Raw genomic sequence first — 19,987 nt, 5'->3', positions numbered from 1 at the left:
AGTTCTAGGTAGTGCTGCACCCAGCGGTCCATTTGCTTGCGTTGGTCAGTGATCGTGCCCCCTGATTTAGACTTGAGGGGGACGATCTTCTTGATGGTTGGCCCAAAAGCTCTCTTAATGCATTCCTCTGATGTTTCCATTGTCAGAGGCCAGCTGAATGCGACTGTATAGGTGTTGCCAGTAGTCATTTGCGCAGCGCCTGGCTGTTCTTTGTGCAGCACTTCTGGCTACTTTAAGTGCTACAGATGATAACTGGCTGGGGACTTTCTTGTAGTTCAACAGTGCAATGCGCTTAGCGGCTATGACAGGTTCCATCTCTTCAAAGTGAGATTGAAACCAGTCTGCATTCTGCTTCTCCCATTTGCCAAAGGTGGTCATTGCTGAGTCATAGATGGCGTCTCTGATGTGGGCCCACTTGGTCTCTGCATCCCCTGCAGGAGTGTTTTGAAGGGCTTTTTCAAGTGAATTTAGAAACTTATGTAACAGCTGTGGATAAGAAATTCTGTTCGTATTGATGCGCGGGCGGCCCTTCTGCTTGGAGTGATATAGGTTTGAGTCTAACTTTGCTACACACCAGAGAGTGGTTGGTGTCGCCGTCCGCATTGTTGGATGCTGCGTGTGATTTGGACGCTGTTTACAGGTGCTCGCCTTGTGACGATGAGGTCCAGCTGGTGCCAACGACATGATCTTGGGTGCCTCCATGAAACCTGGTGACAGGGTTTTGTATGAAAGAGCGAGTTGGTGATGCAGAGGTTATGATAGGTACACAACTCCAGCAGTCGCTGTCCATTCTCATTTATCCTTCCAATGCCATAGCACCCAAGGCAGGAGGGCCATGAGTCATGGTCGGCCCTGACCCTGGCATTAAAGTCCCCCAGCAGGAACAAATATTCGGTATTGGGGATGCTACTAATGGTATTATGGAGTTCCTCGTAGAACTGGTCTTTAGCTTCAGGTGGGGAGCAGAGTGTTGGAGCATAGATGCTGAGTAGGTGTACTGGGCCAGAGACGGTGAGCAGTCGGATGGACAGTATGCGTTCCGAGCCAATTGAAGATGGCTATCCTGCTGAGCAAAGAGTTTCTGATGGCATAGCCCACTCCATGCTGTCTTGGTTCTTCAGGATCCCTACCCTGCCAGTAGAAGGTGTAGTCTTGCTCTCTTAGGACAGCACAGCAAGGCAGGCTGGAGGAAGGAGGGCATTTTCCCTCACTCTGACTAGAAGCAGTGTTTGTTTATGTTAATTGAAAGAGTTTGAGGCAAACTATGCACTTTTGCTGAAAAGTAAGTTTTTAAAAAAGGAATAATATACTGAAAGAATGGAAGAATTTAGTGCTGATGAGTGTAACCTGTCTGGAACAAGTGCAGCGGCCTACAGTCTACTGGCAGCTCGGTGGGGCGGAGCAGGTGGTCCGAGTGCCCATGATGCGGTCGTTGAGGCTCAGGGCCTCAATCCTGCCTAGGTCGCACCCCCTGCACCCTCTCACACCCCCTATCCCTCCCCCCCCCCCCCCCACATGAAATCGCATAGTTTACTTGTTAGGGCCCCTGCTCAGTAGGAGCTAACCAACCCCTCTGCCTTGTGGGCGTCTAGGGGGAGACCATGGCTAAGGGAGTAAACTCTAACAGAAAATCCGCAGCGGAACCCCTAAGGCGGTCATGTGTCACCGTTGGCATGTTTCCGGCAGTTCCTGCAGCCCTGCCGGTGCCAAATGTCGTGCTCTGTGCTCCTTTGGACCCCACTTGGAAGGCCGAGAGGGGGTTTTTGACGCTTGGGCAACTCACAAACTCCATATATCCGCCCAGGCATGCGCCATGGAGAGGTCACTCAATAGTTGCCTCACAGTGACCAAAACAACACGGAAGGCAACAGTTACAGCTCAATTGGCGTAGAGATTGGGCGCCACGGGTTGCCTTTGTCGGTGGGAGAGGTCATTGCATCTCACTGGACAGCTACCACCCACCTCAAACCGGGCAGCCCCCGGTCAGTAAGGTTCTGTCCCGCCACAGTCCAGCTGCTTCAATGGGTGCTTGGAGCTCAGGGTCATTGCCCGACAAGTGGGCTGTAACACCGCACCAAACAGCACGACCCAAAAAGGAAAGAAGGTACCAGCCCTTCGTTTTGCAGGCTGGAACGTCCGAACTATGTGTCCTGTCCTGTCGGAAGACTTTACACAAATCAACGATTCTCGGAAGACCGCCATTATTAACAATGAGCTCAGTAGACTCAATGTGGACATTGCAGCACTTCAGGAGACACGCCGCCCTGCGAGCAGATCTCTAAGAGAGCAAGACTGCACCTTTTACATTATAAGGTTAAGACCTATATAAACCGGTGAGCAAGCTCATCTTTGCGTAAAGCTGTTAAATCCAGTACAAGTACATTGTTCAGGGCTCTCGGACTTTCTTGCCAGGAACTCTTGTCGACAAGCAAGTGTTAAAGATGGATGAAAATTTTCTAAAATTGCCTGGGAATATTGCCAGTTTAAAAAAAATTGTTTAGAAAGGCATCAAATTCTGCTGAGCATTTGTGATAGTTTCACAATCATGTGCCAGGATGCATTTTGGTTTCTGGGGCTTCTTGTTGTTTTCAGGTGTGGGCCTGGTATACACCATTTCAACATCATTACGGTTATAGTAATATGGTGGCTCAGTCCAAAACCCACCATGACAAGTTGTGCAATGAAGTTCAGCAAATTTAGTAATCTGTATTTTGGCACCAGGTAAAGAAAAATACCAGTGAAAGCTCTTGGATTGTTGCAGAAGCTCACTAATAGTCTTCAAGGAACAGAATTTGCCGACTCTATCCAATATAACCTACACATGACTCCAGTTCCACACTACGTGGTTGACTTTTAATGTCTGCTAAAACATCCAGCAAGCCACTCCATTGCACAAACAATCAGTACAATTAATGTACGTGACCTTGCTAATCTCTCTTACTTGCAGAGGGGCAAAGAAAAATGTTCAGTTTGAGCTTGCAACCTGAAAGCAGTTTAGCTCCTTTCAGTTTGGGTTTCATTATGGTGCATTGCAAATTTGTGCTGAATTTAACCAAAGCTATTGTGATCTAGGATAACACCAATATTAATTTACTATCAGGATTATTGAAAAGTGTCCTTTCTCTGCCACCTTGTGGCAGTTTTGATTTAATGCTGCACAGATTCTGACCCCGAGTCTTTTAATAATTTCAGTACTTGTGTTTTATCTTTTGCCTTCTCCATCATAACATTCTCTTGTCATTTCTTTCTGTACAGGACCAGGTCTATAAGTACTGGTCCAGCATATCCTTGTACTTTATTATTTTTGCTGTCTTTTTTTTCTCCGACCCCTTCTTAGCCTCTGTTTCTATCTATCCATGCACCTTTGTAGCTTTCCAGTTTATTCTGCTTTGACTGATTTGCCTTGTTGATTCACAACTGATGAGGTCTTTGGATTCGTAGAGGTAAGGAGAGTGAGGATGCGAATTTACTGGCTTTTTCTCCTTGATAACTCATGGAGATTTTTGCCAGATTGCACTGGGTGCAGTTTTCTTTTCCCTGTTCACAAATATACTTATTTATTAGCAACCCTTCCTCCGTTGAATAACAATGCCAGCATTTTATCTGGTTACATCTTCCACCCTTCTGGTTTTTGGATGGTGTCTTGACCAAAATTCAAGATTTCTTTTTCAGAAAAAAATTCCTCTGTCCTCAAAAATGGATTGTAGAAGCTATGAGGAAGTAAAACTTTAATGAGTTTGATTGTTGCATTAGGTGGAAGAAAAGTAAAGTTAAAGGACTAAGAATTACTAAAAGAGAAACTGGGATAGCTGGTCAGACAGAAATAGTACTTTTCTTATTTTTTTCAGTTTAGCACCATTATTGTATCAGAGTTAAGTAACTTCATTGATATAATACTTCATTTCAGCATAAGTGTGTAAGATTAAAAATTTAAGAAGTCAGTCCTGCATGATGGTCATTTTTCTTCTACCTACTTGTAGTCAAGTGCTATGCTAAAATATCCAGTTTGGGAACCCTTTATTTCCATGATTTTGGATCAGGGCTCATTGCTGGAGCTAATTCTGAGCTTTCCTGAACTTTCTCTCCCCATCCATGGTAAAGACCATTACTGACTACTGATTTTCCATTGTCCCTGTTTTTGGTCGAAACACCAGTTTGGGTGAAATTCTGATGCCTTTCAATGTTGAGATGTCATGTTCTTAAAGTTAGGGGTCTAAATCATAGCCCAAATGCATGTATGGTTCAGAAGAATTGTGATCAGATTCTGCTTGCCAGGCAATTTTATTTCTCCACAGAATCAGAGGGCAAGTCTATTAGATCAGGAAAATTTAAAAGTCTTCATTAATATTTCTAACTGAGAGAATTTTGATCTATCTTGAACGCCATCCTCAGTTTTTTTTGTTAATTTCTAGAAAGACACATTCAAACTGTAGAATTAGACACATGGCATGTCCCTAAAATGTCAGCTTGGATTACTGTTGGCACATTAACCTATTGAGTCAAAGCTTTTAGGATTAATCCCATTCCCAAGTCTGTAGTACATACTAAAGGCTGAGGTTTCACTGTAGTGCTGAGGAAGTGCTGTATTCCTTTGGAAGAGATGTTGAATTGAGGCCCTATCTGCCTATTTGGGTGGATGTAAGCGATCCCATGGCACAATTTAAAGAACATCAGGAAAATTTCCCTTGTGTCTTGACCCACATGTACCTCACGGTCAACACTTAACAAAAATACTTTAACTGTTAATTTCTGTCATTGGTGTTCACAGAATCTTTTGGTACACAAGTTGGCTGCTATTTGCTGCATTAATAGTGACTACATCTCAAAAAGTAGTGCATTGACTGTGAAGTGCTTTGGGACAACCTAGAAACATATATGGTGCTTCACAAATTTGAGTGTATTTATTCTTTTCTCTTGTTTAAAAAAAAAAAAATCCCCCAAAATTCAAGTTACTTGTGCCCCCTCTAAAAATGAAATATCTACTTTTTTGCATCTGTCTCTTAGATGTATTTTCAAATTGTTGTGATTATATTAAAGCAATTCTGGCCGTTAAGTTTCACATCCTGTAATGAAATGTAACAGTGCAATTTTCAAACAGTCTGAATTATTCATATAGATTATTGACTTGTAGGAAAAATATTTTATATGCAAAAAAATCATTGGCTTTCATTTTTTGTGGGGCTGCAGGTCACTGTCGGAGGCAATGTCTGTGGAAAAGATTGCTGCTATTAAAGCCAAGATTATGGCTAAAAAACGATCCACTATCAAGACAGATCTGGATGACGACATCGCAGCTTTGAAGCAGAGAAGTTTTGTAGACTCTGAAGTAGACGTAACCAGAGATATTGTCAGCAGAGAGAGAGTATGGCGAACAAGAACCACCATTCTCCAAAGCACTGGCAAGGTGAGTTCAGTTGAACATAGCTCCCTGATTGTTTTGTGTGTTTGAGGTTACAAAGATCAGCACCTAGGTTTGATTCCCAGTCTTTGCTGAGTTCCTGATCTCAGCAGTTGTGGTGCTACAATTGACTTCACTCTCCAGACTTGTGTATGAAGCATGCTACTTGGTACTGAAGAGTTGCTGATATTTTTGAAACTGTATCCTAGAAATAGTTGGTGCTTTTAGACTTTGAGGATGAATTTGTAAAGCAATGTGAAATGCTGGTAAGGTTTAAGTATTTTGGGATTAAGACTGTCTTTGGTGTAATCTAAGATCAAAATTCAATTAAGTTTGATTTGTTCCAGTTTCGGTTAGAAACTGTTGTCAAACTTGTAAGTGCATCCTTAACTGTCATTATGGCATTGGCTGTTTCACAATGTTGGTTGTAGCTCCCTTAGTTGTGAGAAGTAAAACAACAATTGTGACAGTATTTAAAAAAAACAATTTTTGCTTGAATTCCTGAAAAACTAGAGCAAAATTACGGGAAGTAAAAGCTAAATTTTTTTTTCTCCAAGCCTAAAATTTAAATTTAGGAAGAAAGAATTGTTTTATTTCAAAGTCTATAAATAAATTAACACTAAATCTTGAGGTCTAGAGATAAGAAAGTTAGTGATTTCTAGGATATAGAAAGGTTACTAGGTTTCCACTGACATTTTTTTGTTCTATGATTCTTTTTAAATGTGTGTAGCAATGTGCAACAAGCTAGGGTAACAACTGTGATTAAAAAATTATTTGGATATTTAATCTGATTGCTATCTTCAAGAATGCAGATTGATGCACTTTTTATTGTAATTGTATGGATGACTTCCTTTCTTTCCCAGCCAACTGGTGCAAAATTGATGTGCTGACACCTTATTTGTAGTTAATATACTTCATGGTTCTTGTGGTTTGTCTATTGCATACTTAGGTAGTTCTAAGCCAAAGTGGCATTAAAACAACTGACGCACAGTTCTGGCAGGCATTGCAGAAGACCATACATGTATGTGAATTAAATGGATCAGACCTGTGTTTCCTCTTGTAATATTACAGGCTTATGGTTACTTTCTCGCCAAATTTGCTTGACTCTACAAATCTAAGCTGGGAGATTTGCATGCAGTTGATAAATATTTTTAACAAAAGGAAAGGAGCGACTTTAATTTATGTAGTGTCTTTTTTGACCTCAGGCTGTCCCAAAGAACGTTATGGTCAATGAAGTACTTTTGAAGTGTAATGTAGGAAACACCAGTAGCCAGTTTGTGCACAGCAAGATTCCACAAACAACAATGTTAAAATGACCAGATAATTGTTTTGTGATGTTGATTGAGGAATAATTATTGAAATATTGACCACGACATCAGGATAACTCCCCTGCTGTTCTTTGAAATAGTGCCATGGGATTGTTTGCGTTCACTTGAGAGGGTAGACAGGCCTTGGTTTAACTTCTCATCTGCAAGACTGCACTTCCAATAGTGCAGTTCTGCTGCCATACTGTGCCCGAGTGTCAGTCTAGATTTTTGTGCTCATGTCTGTGGAGAGGGTCTTGAGCCCACAACATTCTGACACTGGTGGGAGTGATGCCTCCTGAGCGACGGGTGACAATTATATAAGTAGTAAAGGAATTTTTAATGACAACATATTCATTTTAAAATGTTATTTGATTAGAAATATTTTAGATAATTACAAGATGACTGATGTAGAAAATTAATTTGGTTCATCAGTCTTCACAGGTAGGAATTCATAATACATAGGCATTCATTATATGGCTTGAATTAAATGTTCGTGGCACTTGGAGACTATGATATGCACCCCAGAATGTGCATGGAAATCAAAGGAAATCCGTGAAGGATAGTTTAATAATTTTAAGGAGGTAAGCACTGATTGTACATGAGGCATGACGGATAGAAAATACTATCCTCATTTACAAAAAGAAAGGTGAATCTAGAATTTATAGATCAATTATCTTAACCACGGCAATGGGAAAAATGCTGAAGAATTTTACAGGACGCTGTTAAATGTTCCGAGAGACTATAAAGAGTAGTTATCATAGATTAAGAAGTAGCAGGTTAATTATCAGAATGTTTTGAGGCAGTAACTCTATTTGGTGGATGATGACATTTCCAGTTGCTGTAATCTGAGTTTTCAGAAGACATTTGCTAAAAGTTATTTTTGAAATTTGCAAAGAAGACTAAGCGTCATGTATTTCATAGGTTACCCAGTCAGCTGAATTGAGAGCAGATGAGGCAACTGAAGGTGATAAATTGCAAAAGTTACACAATTTTGTATGATATGAACTGTTAATACAGTTAGCAGCAATTTTTAGTTGCTTTGGTTTCTTTGTTATGTGGTGTGAAATCTCAACAGAGGTATCCTAGTAAAAGCTTGAAGTATTTGAGAGAATATCCATTAGCAAATAACTACTACCAACATTATCAAGTCGATTTGCAAAGTGTAAAGGAACTTTATTATTAAAGAAATAAGTTGGAAAAAGTAGATTGGGTGCCAGCTGTTGGCACATTTTAGATTGAAGATATTAATTTTCCCATCTTAATTGTGGCTTTATTTGCAACTGATGGATAGAAAAACAAGTTTGCAGTTGAGAGCACTTCTAGGAAAGAAATAGAGACAAAAGGTACAGTCTTTACTAAGTTAAGGCCTTTTTTTTCCCTATGTGCTTGTACTTAGAATTCTAATAGACTTGAACTATCAAGGCAAGTTTCCAGAGTTGAGTGAGAAGTGGTGACTTCTTGTCCGGTTGTTGGCCTATCCTAACCAGTTCTGTTTTACATTTTTTATACCAAAGTTAAATGTATAAGCTCTGAATTTCCCAGAAGGTTGGTGTAACTATGACCCAAGAGCTGGTGCACCATTTTTCTTAGAAAATTTGTGCACATCAATTTTATCTGAAACATCATGTACAGATTTCCTTGACTGAGCCACTTCTGAGATATGTTCGCTGAAACCCTCTGCTCCTCGTTTACGTAGCTCCAGCTTGCACAGATTTCCTCGATTATATGTGAATAATGCATGAACCTAGATCTACACCCAAAGATTTAGGTGCAGCACAGCCCATAAACACCTAATGTTGACGTAACTGAGATTTCTGGAGTTTGATAGCGATTTTGTGGATTAAAAAAAAAAAATTCTTACTAAGACCTGCACTGTGCTTAACCAAAGTTCTGTTAATGCACCTGAACAGCAATCCCCATTGCGTTCAAACTTCACTAGTAGATGTGCTCACTTAAGAAAATTGCAAAGTCTTCAGTCATCTTTTTAAGCCTGAATTATTGAATCACGATTGATGTCATTGAACGATTAGGATTTGGCTTTTCATTTTAACTTGCATGCCAAAGTTATGTAGAATCCATTAAATTAAATCTTTGGTCAAAGTGCATTTGCTGTCAATTACTGACTAATTTAAAATGTTAATGCTTTATGCAGGTATAATATCGACTACAAAAATTACATTGCAGCTGTTTAGAGATGGGAACCCATCTTCTCCCAAGTTGCACACTATCTGATTTGGACATGCATCAGAGTCCACTCATCGCTGCCAAGACAGAATCGTGCAATTCCTTGCTGAATGCCATTATGGGGGTACCATCACACAACGACTGCAGTTGTTGAAGGAGGAAGCCCACCAACATGTTCAGGGCAACTGGGGGTTGGGCAATTAATGTGTCCTCTCCAGCTTTGCCTGCATCCTGAGAAGAAATAACAAGTAAAGATTTATCTACAGCTTAGATTGTGAGGGAGCTGTAAAAGGTTTCTTGGTTCAGAATATTTGCATGGGATATTATTTCTTCCCTTCCCTGCCGACTAGTGTTCAATCTCTTTATTGTGCTGTCTTGGACTGTCAAATGCAGGCAACTACAGAGCCATTGGTTTGTCTTTGTTACTTTATTACATTGTTTCACCCAGTATCAGGAGTAAAATTGAATAAGTTCTATGCAACATTTGTTATATCACAAGTGGGTGATGCAAAGCCCTACATCCTGGCTTAACTAGACTTCCAAAAAGTATTTGACGCTTTTTATGTATAGTAAGGCTGCCTCCGTAGAATCCTTGGTATCAGGTGGCAGGACCGTATCTCCAACGCAGAAGTCCTCGAGGCGGCCAACATCCCCAGCATATACTTACTGAGCCAGCGGCGCTTGAGATGGCTTAGCCATGTGAGCCGCATGGCAGATGGCAGGATCCCCAAGGACGCATTGTACAGCGAGCTCGTCACTGGTATCAGACCTACCAGCCGTCCATGCCTCCGCTTTAAAGATGTCTGCAAACGTGACATGAGGTCCTGTGACATTGCCCATAAGTCGTGGGAGTCAGTTGCCAGTGATCGCCAGAGCTGGCGGACAGCCATAAAGGCGGGGCTAAAGAGTGGCGAGTCGAAGAGACTTAGCAGTTGGCAGGAAAAAAGACAGAAGCACAAGGAGAGAGCCAACTGTGTAACAGCCCGGACAACCAATTTTATCTGTAGCGCCTGTGGAAGAGTCTGTCACTCTGGTATTGGTCTTTATAGCCACTCCAGGGGCTGCTGCACAAACCACCGACCACCTCTAGGCGCTTACCCATTGTCTCTCGAGACAAGGAGGCCAAAGAAGAAGAGAAAAGAAGGTTGCAAATTGAACTCAGTTCAAAGGATGATGGGTAAACTTTGAGAATGATAAATTGGCTACAGTGTAGGTAGCAGTTAAGTTAGGAGAGGTACTTAGTGAGGTGCCCCAGCAGTTTGCACTCTGCTTAATACTGTTTCTAACTTGCATCAACAGCTTAGGTTCAGATACTCAATGCAACTCGGTCAAGTTTGCTAACAGTACCAGACTAGGAAGAGCAGTTGAGTCTGAAAAGATAGCTTGGGAAATGGAAAATGAGTTAAACAAAATATGTAAGTGGGTGGAGCAATGGCTCATGAAAAGTGCGAAGGACTGAATGATCAAATTAGACAGGCTTGGGGATTCAGAAATGTCAAAGAGCAAGAACCAAGTATATAATTTAAAAGCTATATACTTTCCACTCCTGTGTTTTTGACCACGCAACCACAAAACACAGGTTTTTGCAATTTGAGTAAAATGCTCCCCCGAGTGCGCTCGGTCTTAATTTCAAAAGAGTTCAAAACATTTTGTGCAATCAAATAATTATATCCCCTTACTATAAAAGAGGAGCAATTGTGTGGTGTATTGCAGTGCCACCTATAGACATTGGAATTATTGCTTTAATTGAATTTTCAAAAGTGTCTGCCTCATGTACTGAACTTACGATATAATAGTTACACAATGCCTGTTTTACTAACTTCCCTTTTTATCCTCCTGCATTGAGCTGCTTGGTTTCCAATCTTTGAGTTTACTACAAGCCTTGAGCCTCTTGTCACGTTAAAAACTTTGGAAGTACTTGTGGCGGAAATCGCACCTGCCAAGTGGAAACGTATTAATTTTGTCATTTGGGGCACTGCTTGAACTTTTTTTTAATTGGACATTGCACAGAACTTTAAAAAAAACAGCTGAGCAGCTGAAAACATGGTTGCACATTTGCATTCTGAGAGACAGTTGAATAGAGAGACAATGGAAGTGTTCACTGATTCAATTAACAAGATTGGTCTGGGTAACAGTGATGATGCACATCTTGTCTAAAAGCCAGCACTCTACACCCCCCCCCACCCCTCACCGAGTGTCTGGGAGACTCTGACGTCCAGCAACCCTCTAAGAAGTTGCTATTTCAAACAAAGAGATTGTCACATCACTTAATGGCTGTCCAAACTGGGGACTGTTTGAATTATGCCACATAGAAAGGTAACAGACTGCAATTTGAAGACGAAAGAGAAGGAAGGCCCCTCTCTCTGTCTCTCTCTCCAGTGAAGTCCCAGGGACCCACGACAGCAGCTTGAGCCTCAAGACAGAGCACCTCTTCAGCCTTCTATTACCAGAGAAGCAAGTTGGAAATTGTGCACTGGGCCCCAGTGAGAACTCCAAGACTTCAACTTTTATCAAGGACATTTCCACCCAGTAATTGAATTCCCTCCGTTATGAACTCCACTTCAAACACCCCCACCCACCAATTCTTTCTTACCCTCTGTATCTATTTGTGTGTGTGTTTCTCTTGTATACATGGTTGTCGTGTACTTTAGTAATTTTAACAGAGCTAGAATGATGAGACTAATAAACTTAAATCTTTCTTGTTTAAACCTAAGAAAACCTGTCTGGTTCATTTGCAGTTACAATTAGAGAGCAGTGAGCAAATGGCTCACTGAAGGGGTAAGCTAAAATCACTGTTTTAAAAGCTAAACCCTGTTAAGGTAAAACCAGGAAAGGGGCAGGAGGGGAGCCTGAGACCCCTTCCTTACCTGGTCGTAACATACTTTTGTCGTCATGTTCTGTTTCCCGATATTTTCCAGATGATTCTGTTGGTTTCACTAACTAAATGATTAAATAGAACGCTACCATTGAAGTTATTTGCTGCTCAGATCATAATTTAAAAAAAAAATTGGCAGTAAATGCTTTCTCTTTTTTTTTGTTCCGTTGGGAATTAACAGTTTAGCTCTGCTATTTTTCCAAAATTGTATTGCTTGGTATGATTTGGAGGGGTGGGGAGGGAAGAGGGGAATAAATAGCATGCTGTCATTGGAGCTGGTGTCGCCTCTGCATTGAAAATGAACTATCTTGTTTTACATCATCATCAAAAACAACTTGAAATATCTCTGTAGTGCAGTTATGTGGTATGCTTGAAGCGAGCATAGCTGATTGCTTGCAAGTATTGTTTAGTTTGCAGATAGTGTAATATCTTCACTGCTTCCTATGAGTCTGTGATAAGGGATTTAGTATGTTACTTTGTTTGGGTTAGGTTTTTTCCTGCTAATATTTTCTGGTAACAAACATAAATTTACACATTTCACAATTATTCAAGTTCCCTTGTTCATGCAGTTTCTTTTTCATGCATGTCTCCTGTTTCATAAATATGGAGCATAGAAGGGGGCCATTCAGCTCATTGTGCATGTACTGGCCCTTTGATAGAGCTATCCAATTAGTCTCACTCCTGCTTCTTTGCCATAAACTAGCAAATGATTCCTTTTCAAGTATTTATCCAATTCCCTTTTGAACATTGCTATTGCATGTGCTTCCACCACCCTTTCAGACAGTGCATTCCAGATCATCCTGACTTGCTGCATTTTTTATTTCTTGTTAATTCTGGTTCTTTTGTTAATTATTTAAAATCTACTTCCTTTGATTATCAACCCTTCTGTCACTGGAAATAATGTAAATAAGGAGAAACTTTTAAAACTGTTAAATAATTTAAACATGTCTAAGACTAGTTTTCCTAGTCTCTCCGTGTAATTCATCCTTGGTGCCATTCTATTAAATCTGTTCTGCACCCTTGCTAAAGCCTTGGCATCCTTCCTAAAGCATAATGTCTGGAGCTGTTTTAGTGGCACTTTCGTTATCCGCTAATTTAAGACATTGTTGTGGTATGTTAAGATAGTTCAATATTGTACATATCTTAACTTCACCATGGAAGATCTGTTGAAAGGTTGGAAGATTTCTTTCCTTCCCCCAATTGCCTCTTTAAATCTGAGTCATTCCGGCTTGGTGGAGCCGGCTAGTGAATAATCTGCTTTTTGGTATGTTCGGGCAGAAGCCTGGGTTTCAAGTGCCTGTAAGTATTGCATAGCACCACCCTGTGACTGAAATTGGGTAGTACTCTACAATTTGTTTTGATAAGAGATTTGTTGCAGTGGCTCCCTCTCCTGTGTCAAAACCAAAATTGATACTTAAGTTTGTTTTCCTTGAAGTATCCTTAAGTATAACTATAGTTTGTGGGAGATGGGATGTTTTGGCATGGCACACTGCTATTCCTCACTTGCTATCTCTCACTGCCTAACCCACAGTCCCAAGCCTCCTATTGCAAATTCATTTTTTTTGTATTTGCTCTGCCTGGCTGCTCAAAGCATGATAGGATCAGTTTAAGCTTATGTTTGGGGTTTCTACTTGGTTTGAAGTTTCTACAATACATTGACTTTTTTAATATACCAGTCAGATACTAGCTAAAAGTCATTTCATGTTAACTGTCATCACAGTTCCCTGATATCCGAGTTGCAAGGCTGCATGCAAAGTGTCTATTGTACAGTTTTATGTTGATCTCAGTGTGCATGGTGAGTCAGGAGATATATGAACGTAACTGATCAAGTTTCTTGCTGACAGAAGTATGCACTGTTTCAAAAAATTTATATTTTAGCACATTTCCCATGGCGTTGCTAACTGAGTTAGAGGAGGTACTGTTTATAAGGAAAGTGGTATTCTGCCTTCTATCACAAAATGTTGGTTACTGATTTACGGTGACTAAACTCGAGTGTTTGGTAGCCCTGGAGTGGTACCTGTCTTTTGGTTTAACAGCAGTTTGGAGGAGTGTCAGGGGCTTAGCAGCATGTGAGGAGGATATTGGGAGTTTGCAGTATAGCATAGGACCGAGGTCCTGGAGTTTGGTAGCACTGGGTTGAGTCTTGGTTTTCAGAAGCACCGCAGAGGGGTAAATTTGAGATGGGTGCTAGGGTTTGGCGGCACTGCAGTGTGAAACATAATATCTCTCCATGTAGAGATGGGTTCCAGGGCCTTTGGGAACACCAGCATTTTGAATTCTGATTCAGGAAGTAATTGATAATTCTGAAACAATTTTGCTCAATGAAACTGGCTTTCCCTTAACCAATTGCAGTTGAATAAATACGTGGCTGGAACACAAATAGAAATTGCAAATTCTGGAAATCTGGGATAAAAACAGATACTACTACAAATGTACTATGGGGCTGCAGTATCTATCTATAAAGGGAAAAGATGGGTGGACATTAAAGTTGCAACCTCAAAGGTGGTTAATATGGTAATTTTTATATTTAAAAAAAAAAATATAGCAAACCAAGCACTGGGGTTCATTTCTAGAGGGGTGGAATTGAAAAGCAGAGGAGTTACGTTACACATGTATTGAACCTTGGTTAAACCATATTTGGACTACCGTGTGCAGTTCCAGTTACCATATTGTAAAAAAAGACATCAAGGTACTGGAAAGAATGTAAAAAATGATTTTCAAGAATGAGACCACAACTGAGAGTTTATACCTATCTGGAAAGGATGAACAGGCTGGAATGCTTGCCTATAGAAAAGAAAAGGCTGAAGGGAGACCTGATAGAAGTCGTGTAGGTAATGAAGGGGTTTGATAGGGTACATGTAGAGATTGTTTCTGCTTGTGAGGACTCCAGAACTAGAGGCCATAAATATTAGTTGGTCAACAATAGATCCAATAAAGAATTGAAGACAAAATCCTTTACCAAAAGAGTGGTAAGAATGTGGAATGCGCGATCACAAGGCATAGTTGAGGCAAATAGCATAAATGCGTTGAATGGGAAGCTAGATAAGCAAATGAGGGAGAAAGGAGTGTACGTTCTACTACTGGGGCAAGTCCCACAGCCAAAGACTTGCAGGTGATAGGTAAATTGGCCATTGTAAATTGCCCCTAGTGTAGGGAGGTGGTAGGGAATATGGGATTACTGTAAGGTTAGGATAAATGGGTGGTTGTTGGTCGACACAGACAAGGTGGGCCGAAGGGCCTATTTCAGTGCTGTATCTCTAAATAAATAAATATTGGAGTTAAATAGAGGGGTGTGGGGGGAGGGGGGGGGGTGGGGGAAGCTTGGGTGGAACGTTAAAGCCTAGGCCAGTGTTGGACCGAATGGTCTATTGCTGTGCTGTAGACTCGATGTAACCTTTTTTGTTAGGACAGAGCACGATAAGTGATCTCGTCAACGGAGATAAAGGCAGAATGAAAGGAGATAATTGGTTAAAAGGCTGGAAAGAGGTAAAAAGCAGAAAAGTATAACTAAAAGATTAATAAGGAGGGAAAAATTAGAGAATGAGAGAAAGCTGTGAGAAATATAAAGACATAGTAAGTTTCTATAGATATTTAAAAAAGAAAAAAGTGAACAAAGTAAGCGTTGGTCCTACAGAAAGTGAGACTGTGGAATTAATAACATACGAATTAGGAGCAGGAGTAGGCCACTCGCACCTTCTCCGCCATTCAAAAAGTTCATGGTTGAACTGATTACTCCACATTTCCACCTACCCCCAATAACCTTCCACCCCCTTGCTTATCAAGAATCTATCTATCTCTGCCTTGAAAATATTCCAAGACTGCTTCCACTGCCTTTTGAGAAAGAGAATTGCAAAGACTCATGACCGTCTGAGAGAAAAGATTCCTCATCTCTGTCTTAAACGGGCGACCCCTTATTTTTAAACAGTGACCCCAGTTCTAGATTCTTTCACGAGGGGAAACATCCTTTCCACATCCACCCTGTCAAGACCCCTCAGGATCTTGTATGTTTCAATCAAGTCGCCTCTTACTGTTCTAAATTCCACCGGATGCGAGCCTACCCTGTCCAATCTTTCCTTGTAAGACAGTCCGCCCATTCCAGGTATTAGTCTAGTAAACCTTCTCTGTACTGCTTCCTACGCATTTACATCCTTCCTTAAATCAGATCAATACTGTACTTAGTACTCCCAGTCTCACCAATGCCCTGTATAGCTGAAGCATAATCTCCCTACTTTTGTATTCAATTCCCCTCGCAGTAGATGGCAGATGAATTGAACAGGTGCTTTGCATCGGTCTTAACCATAGAAGATACAAGTCGTCTTTGGCCTCCTTATCTCGAGAAACAATGGGTAAGCGCCTGGAGGTGGTCAGTGGTGTGTGGAGCAGCGCCTGGAGTGGCTATAAAGGCCAATTCTAGAGTGACAGGCTCTTCCACAGGTGCTGCAGGAAAATTTGTTTGTCTGGGCTGTTACACAGTTGGCTCTCCCCTTGCGCCTCTGTCTTCTTTCCTGCCAACTGCTAAGTTTCTTCGACTCTCCACACTTTAGCCCCGCCTTTATGGCTGCCCGCCAGCTCTGGCGAACGCTGGCAACTGACTCCCACGACTTGTGATCAATGTCACAGGACTTCATGTCGCGTTTGCAGACGTCTTTAAAGCGGAGACATGGACGGCCAGTGGGTCTGATACCTGTGGCGAGCTCGCTGTACAATGTGTCTTTGGGGATCCTGCCATCTTCCATGCGGCTCACATGGCCAAGCCATCTCAAGCATCGCTGACTCAGTAGTGTGTACAAGCTGGGGATGTTGGCTGCCTCGAGGACTTCTGTGTTGGAGATACGGTCCTGCCACCTGATGCCAAGTATTCTCCAGAGGCAGCGAAGATGGAATGAATTGAGACGTCGCTCTTGGCTGACATACGTTGTCCAGGCCTCGCTGCCATAGAGCAAGGTACTGAGGACACAGGCTTGATACACTCAGACTTTTGTGTTCCGTGTCAGTGTGCCATTTTCCCACACTCTCTTGGCCAGTCTGGACATAGCAGTGGAAGCCTTTCCCATGCGCTTGTTGATTTCTGCATCGAGAGACAGGTTACTGGTGATAGTTGAGCCTAGGTAGGTGAACTCTTGAACCACTTCCAGAGCGTGGTCACCAATATTGATGGATGGAGCATTTCTGACGTCCTTCCCCATGATGTTCGTTTTCTTGAGGCTGATGGTTAGGCCAAATTCATTGCAGGCAGCCGCAAACCTGTCGATGAGACTCTGCAGACAATCTTCAGTGTGAGATGTTAAAGCAGCATCATCAGCAAAGAGGAGTTCCCTGATGAGGACTTTCCGTACTTTCGTCTTTGCTCTTAGACGGGCAAGGTTGAACAACCTTCCCCCTGATCTTGTGTGGAGGAAAATTCCTTCTTCAGAGGACTTGAACGCATGTGAAAGCAGCAGGGAGAAGAAAATCTCAAAAAGTGTGGGTGCGAGAATACAGCCCTGTTTCACGCCCCTCAGGATAGGAAAGAGGTCTGATGAGGTGCTGCCATGTTGAATTGTGCCTTTCATATTGTCATGGAATGAGGTGATGATACTTAGTAGATTTGGTGGGCATCCAATCTTTTCTAGTAGTCTGAAGAGACCAATTCTGCTGACGAGGTCAAAGGCTTTGGTGAGATCAATGAAAGCAATGTAGAGGGGCATCTCTTGTTAGCGGCATTTCTCCTGTATCTGACGAAGGGAGAACAGCATGTCAACGGTCGATCTCTCTGCACGAAAGCCACACTGTGCCTCAGGGTAGATGCGCTCAGGGTAGATGAATGAGAACGGGCAGAGACTGCTTGAGTTGTGTACCTATCATAACCTCTGCATCACCAACTCGTTCTTTCACACTAAATCCTGTCACCAGGTTTCATGGAGACACCCAAGATCGCGTCGTTGGCACCAGCTAGACCTCATTGTCACAAGGCAAGCCGCCTTAAACAGTGTTCAAATCACACGCAGCTTCCACAGTGCGGACTGCGACACCGACCACTCCCTGGTGCAGCAAGGTTAGACTCAGACCAAAGAAGTTGCATCATTCCAAGCAGAAGGGCCACCCGCGCATCAACACGAACAGAATTTCTCACCCACAGCTGTTACAAGTGAATTTAGAAATCTTTGTAACAGCCCTTCAAAACGCTCCCACAAAGGATGCTGAGACCAAGTGGGCCCACATCAGAGATGCCATCTATGAGTCAGCTTTGACCACCTACGGCAAAAGTGCGAAGAGAAATGCAGACTGGTTTCAATCTCATAATGAAGAGCTGGAACCTGTCATAGCTGCTAAGCGCATTGCACTGTTGAACTACAAGAAAGCCCCCAGCGAGTTAACATCGGTAGCACTTAAAGCAGCCAGAAGTACTGCACAAAGAACAGCCAGGCGCTGCGCAAACGACTACTGGTAAAACCTATGCAGTCATATTTAGCTGGCCTCAGACACCGGAAACATCAGAGGAATGTATGATGGTATTAAGAGAGCTCTTGGGCCAACCATCAAGAAGATCACCCCCCTCAAATCTAAATCAGGGGACATAATCACTGACCAACGCAAACAAATGGACCGCTGGGTTGAGCACTACCTAGAACTGTACTCCAGGGAGAATGTTGTCACGGAGACTGCCCTCAATGCAGCCCAGCCTCTACCAGTCATGGATGAGCTGGACATACAGCCAACCAAATCGGAACTCAGTGATGCCATTGATTCTCTAGCCAGCAGAAAAGCCCCTGGGAAGGACAGCATTACCCCTGAAATAATCAAGAGTGCCAAGCCTGCTATACTCTCAGCACTACATGAACTGCTATGCCTGTGCTGGGACGAGGGAGCAGTACCCCAGGACATGCGCGATGCCAATATCATCACCCTCTATAAAAACAAAGGTGACCGCGGTGACTGCAACAACTACCGTGGAACCTCCCTGCTCAGCATAGTGGGGAAAGTCTTTGCTCGAGTCGCTCTAAACAGGCTCCAGAAGATACAAGTAACATCCCGGACATAGCTGTAAGTCAGGAAATGGAAGGGAGGGAGGAATTTAAGAAAATTACAATCACCAGGGACGTGGTACTGAGCAAATTGTTGGAGCTCTGGTCTGTCAAGTCTCCAGGTCCTGATGGACTTCATTCTCGGGTATTAAAGGAAGTTAGTGAGATAGTTGATGCATTGGTTTTGATTTTCCAAAATTCCCTAGATTCGGGGAAGGTTCCATGAGATTGGAAAATAGCCAATGTAACTCCTTTATTCAGAAAGGGAGGGAGACAGAAAGCTACAGGCAGTTAGCTTAACATCTGTCGTAGGGAAAATGTTGGAAGTTATTTAAAGACGTTCTAGCAGGGCATTTCGAAAAATTCAAGGTATTCAGGCAGAGTCAACATGGTTTTGTGAAAGGGAAATCATATTTAGCCAATTTGTTGGAGTTCTTTGAAGAAGTAACATGTGCTGTGGATAAAGGGGAACTGGTGGATGTACTGTACTTAGATTTCCAGAAGGCATTTGATAAGGTCACATCAAAGGTTATTGTGGAAAATAAAAGCTCATGGTGTAGGGGGTAACATTTTGGCATGGGTAGAAGATTGACTAGCTAACAGGAAACAGAACAGGCATAAATGGTTCATTTTCTGGTTGGCAAGAGGTAACGAGTGGTGTGCTACAGGCCTCAACTTTTTAACCATTTATATATATGATCTGGATGAAGGGATCGAAGATATGGTTTCTAAATTTGCTGATGACACAAAGATAGGAAAGTAACTGGTGAAGAGGACATGAGGCTATAAAGAGATATAGATAGGTTAAGTGAGTGGGCAAAGACCTGGCAAATGGAGTATAATGTGGGAAAATGTGAAATTGTCCATTTTGGCAAGAAGAGTAAAAAAAGAAGCATATTATCAAAATGATAGATTGCAGAGCTCTGAGATGCAGAGGAGTCTGGGTATCTTAGTGCATGAATCGTAAAAGGTTAGTATGCAGGTACAGCAAGTAATTAGGAAAGCCAATAAAATGTTATTTATTGCGAGGGAAATTGAATATGAAAGTAGGGAGGTTATGCTTTAGTTATACTAGGACAAAGAGGGCGATATATGCTTGGAGGTGCAGGGCATGGCTAAACTACTTAAAACATCGATACAAAGTACTCATTACTAAGGAAGAAGATGCTGACAAAATATCAGTAGAAGTGGAGATGTTAGAGGTAATGGATGGGTTGAA

At 42.0% G+C, this 19,987-nt stretch overlaps 1 protein-coding gene across 1 annotated transcript in view; it reads left to right on the top strand.

The window, feature by feature from the left end:
• cdc73 (cell division cycle 73, Paf1/RNA polymerase II complex component, homolog (S. cerevisiae)) overlaps positions 1-19,987 on the top strand; it is a 455,163-nt gene that overhangs the window by 55,382 nt on the left and 379,794 nt on the right. The window contains exon 7 of the mRNA XM_068037710.1: positions 5,188-5,404. Within this exon, the coding sequence (XP_067893811.1) occupies positions 5,188-5,404 (217 nt within the window). The remainder of the gene's footprint in view (positions 1-5,187; positions 5,405-19,987) is intronic.

This window comes from Heterodontus francisci, chromosome 8, assembly GCF_036365525.1.
Source record: "Heterodontus francisci isolate sHetFra1 chromosome 8, sHetFra1.hap1, whole genome shotgun sequence".
NCBI classification, from domain to species: Eukaryota; Metazoa; Chordata; class Chondrichthyes; order Heterodontiformes; family Heterodontidae; genus Heterodontus; species Heterodontus francisci.
Note: the sequence above shows the minus strand (reverse complement) of the source record. Positions and strands in the feature narration are given on the sequence as shown.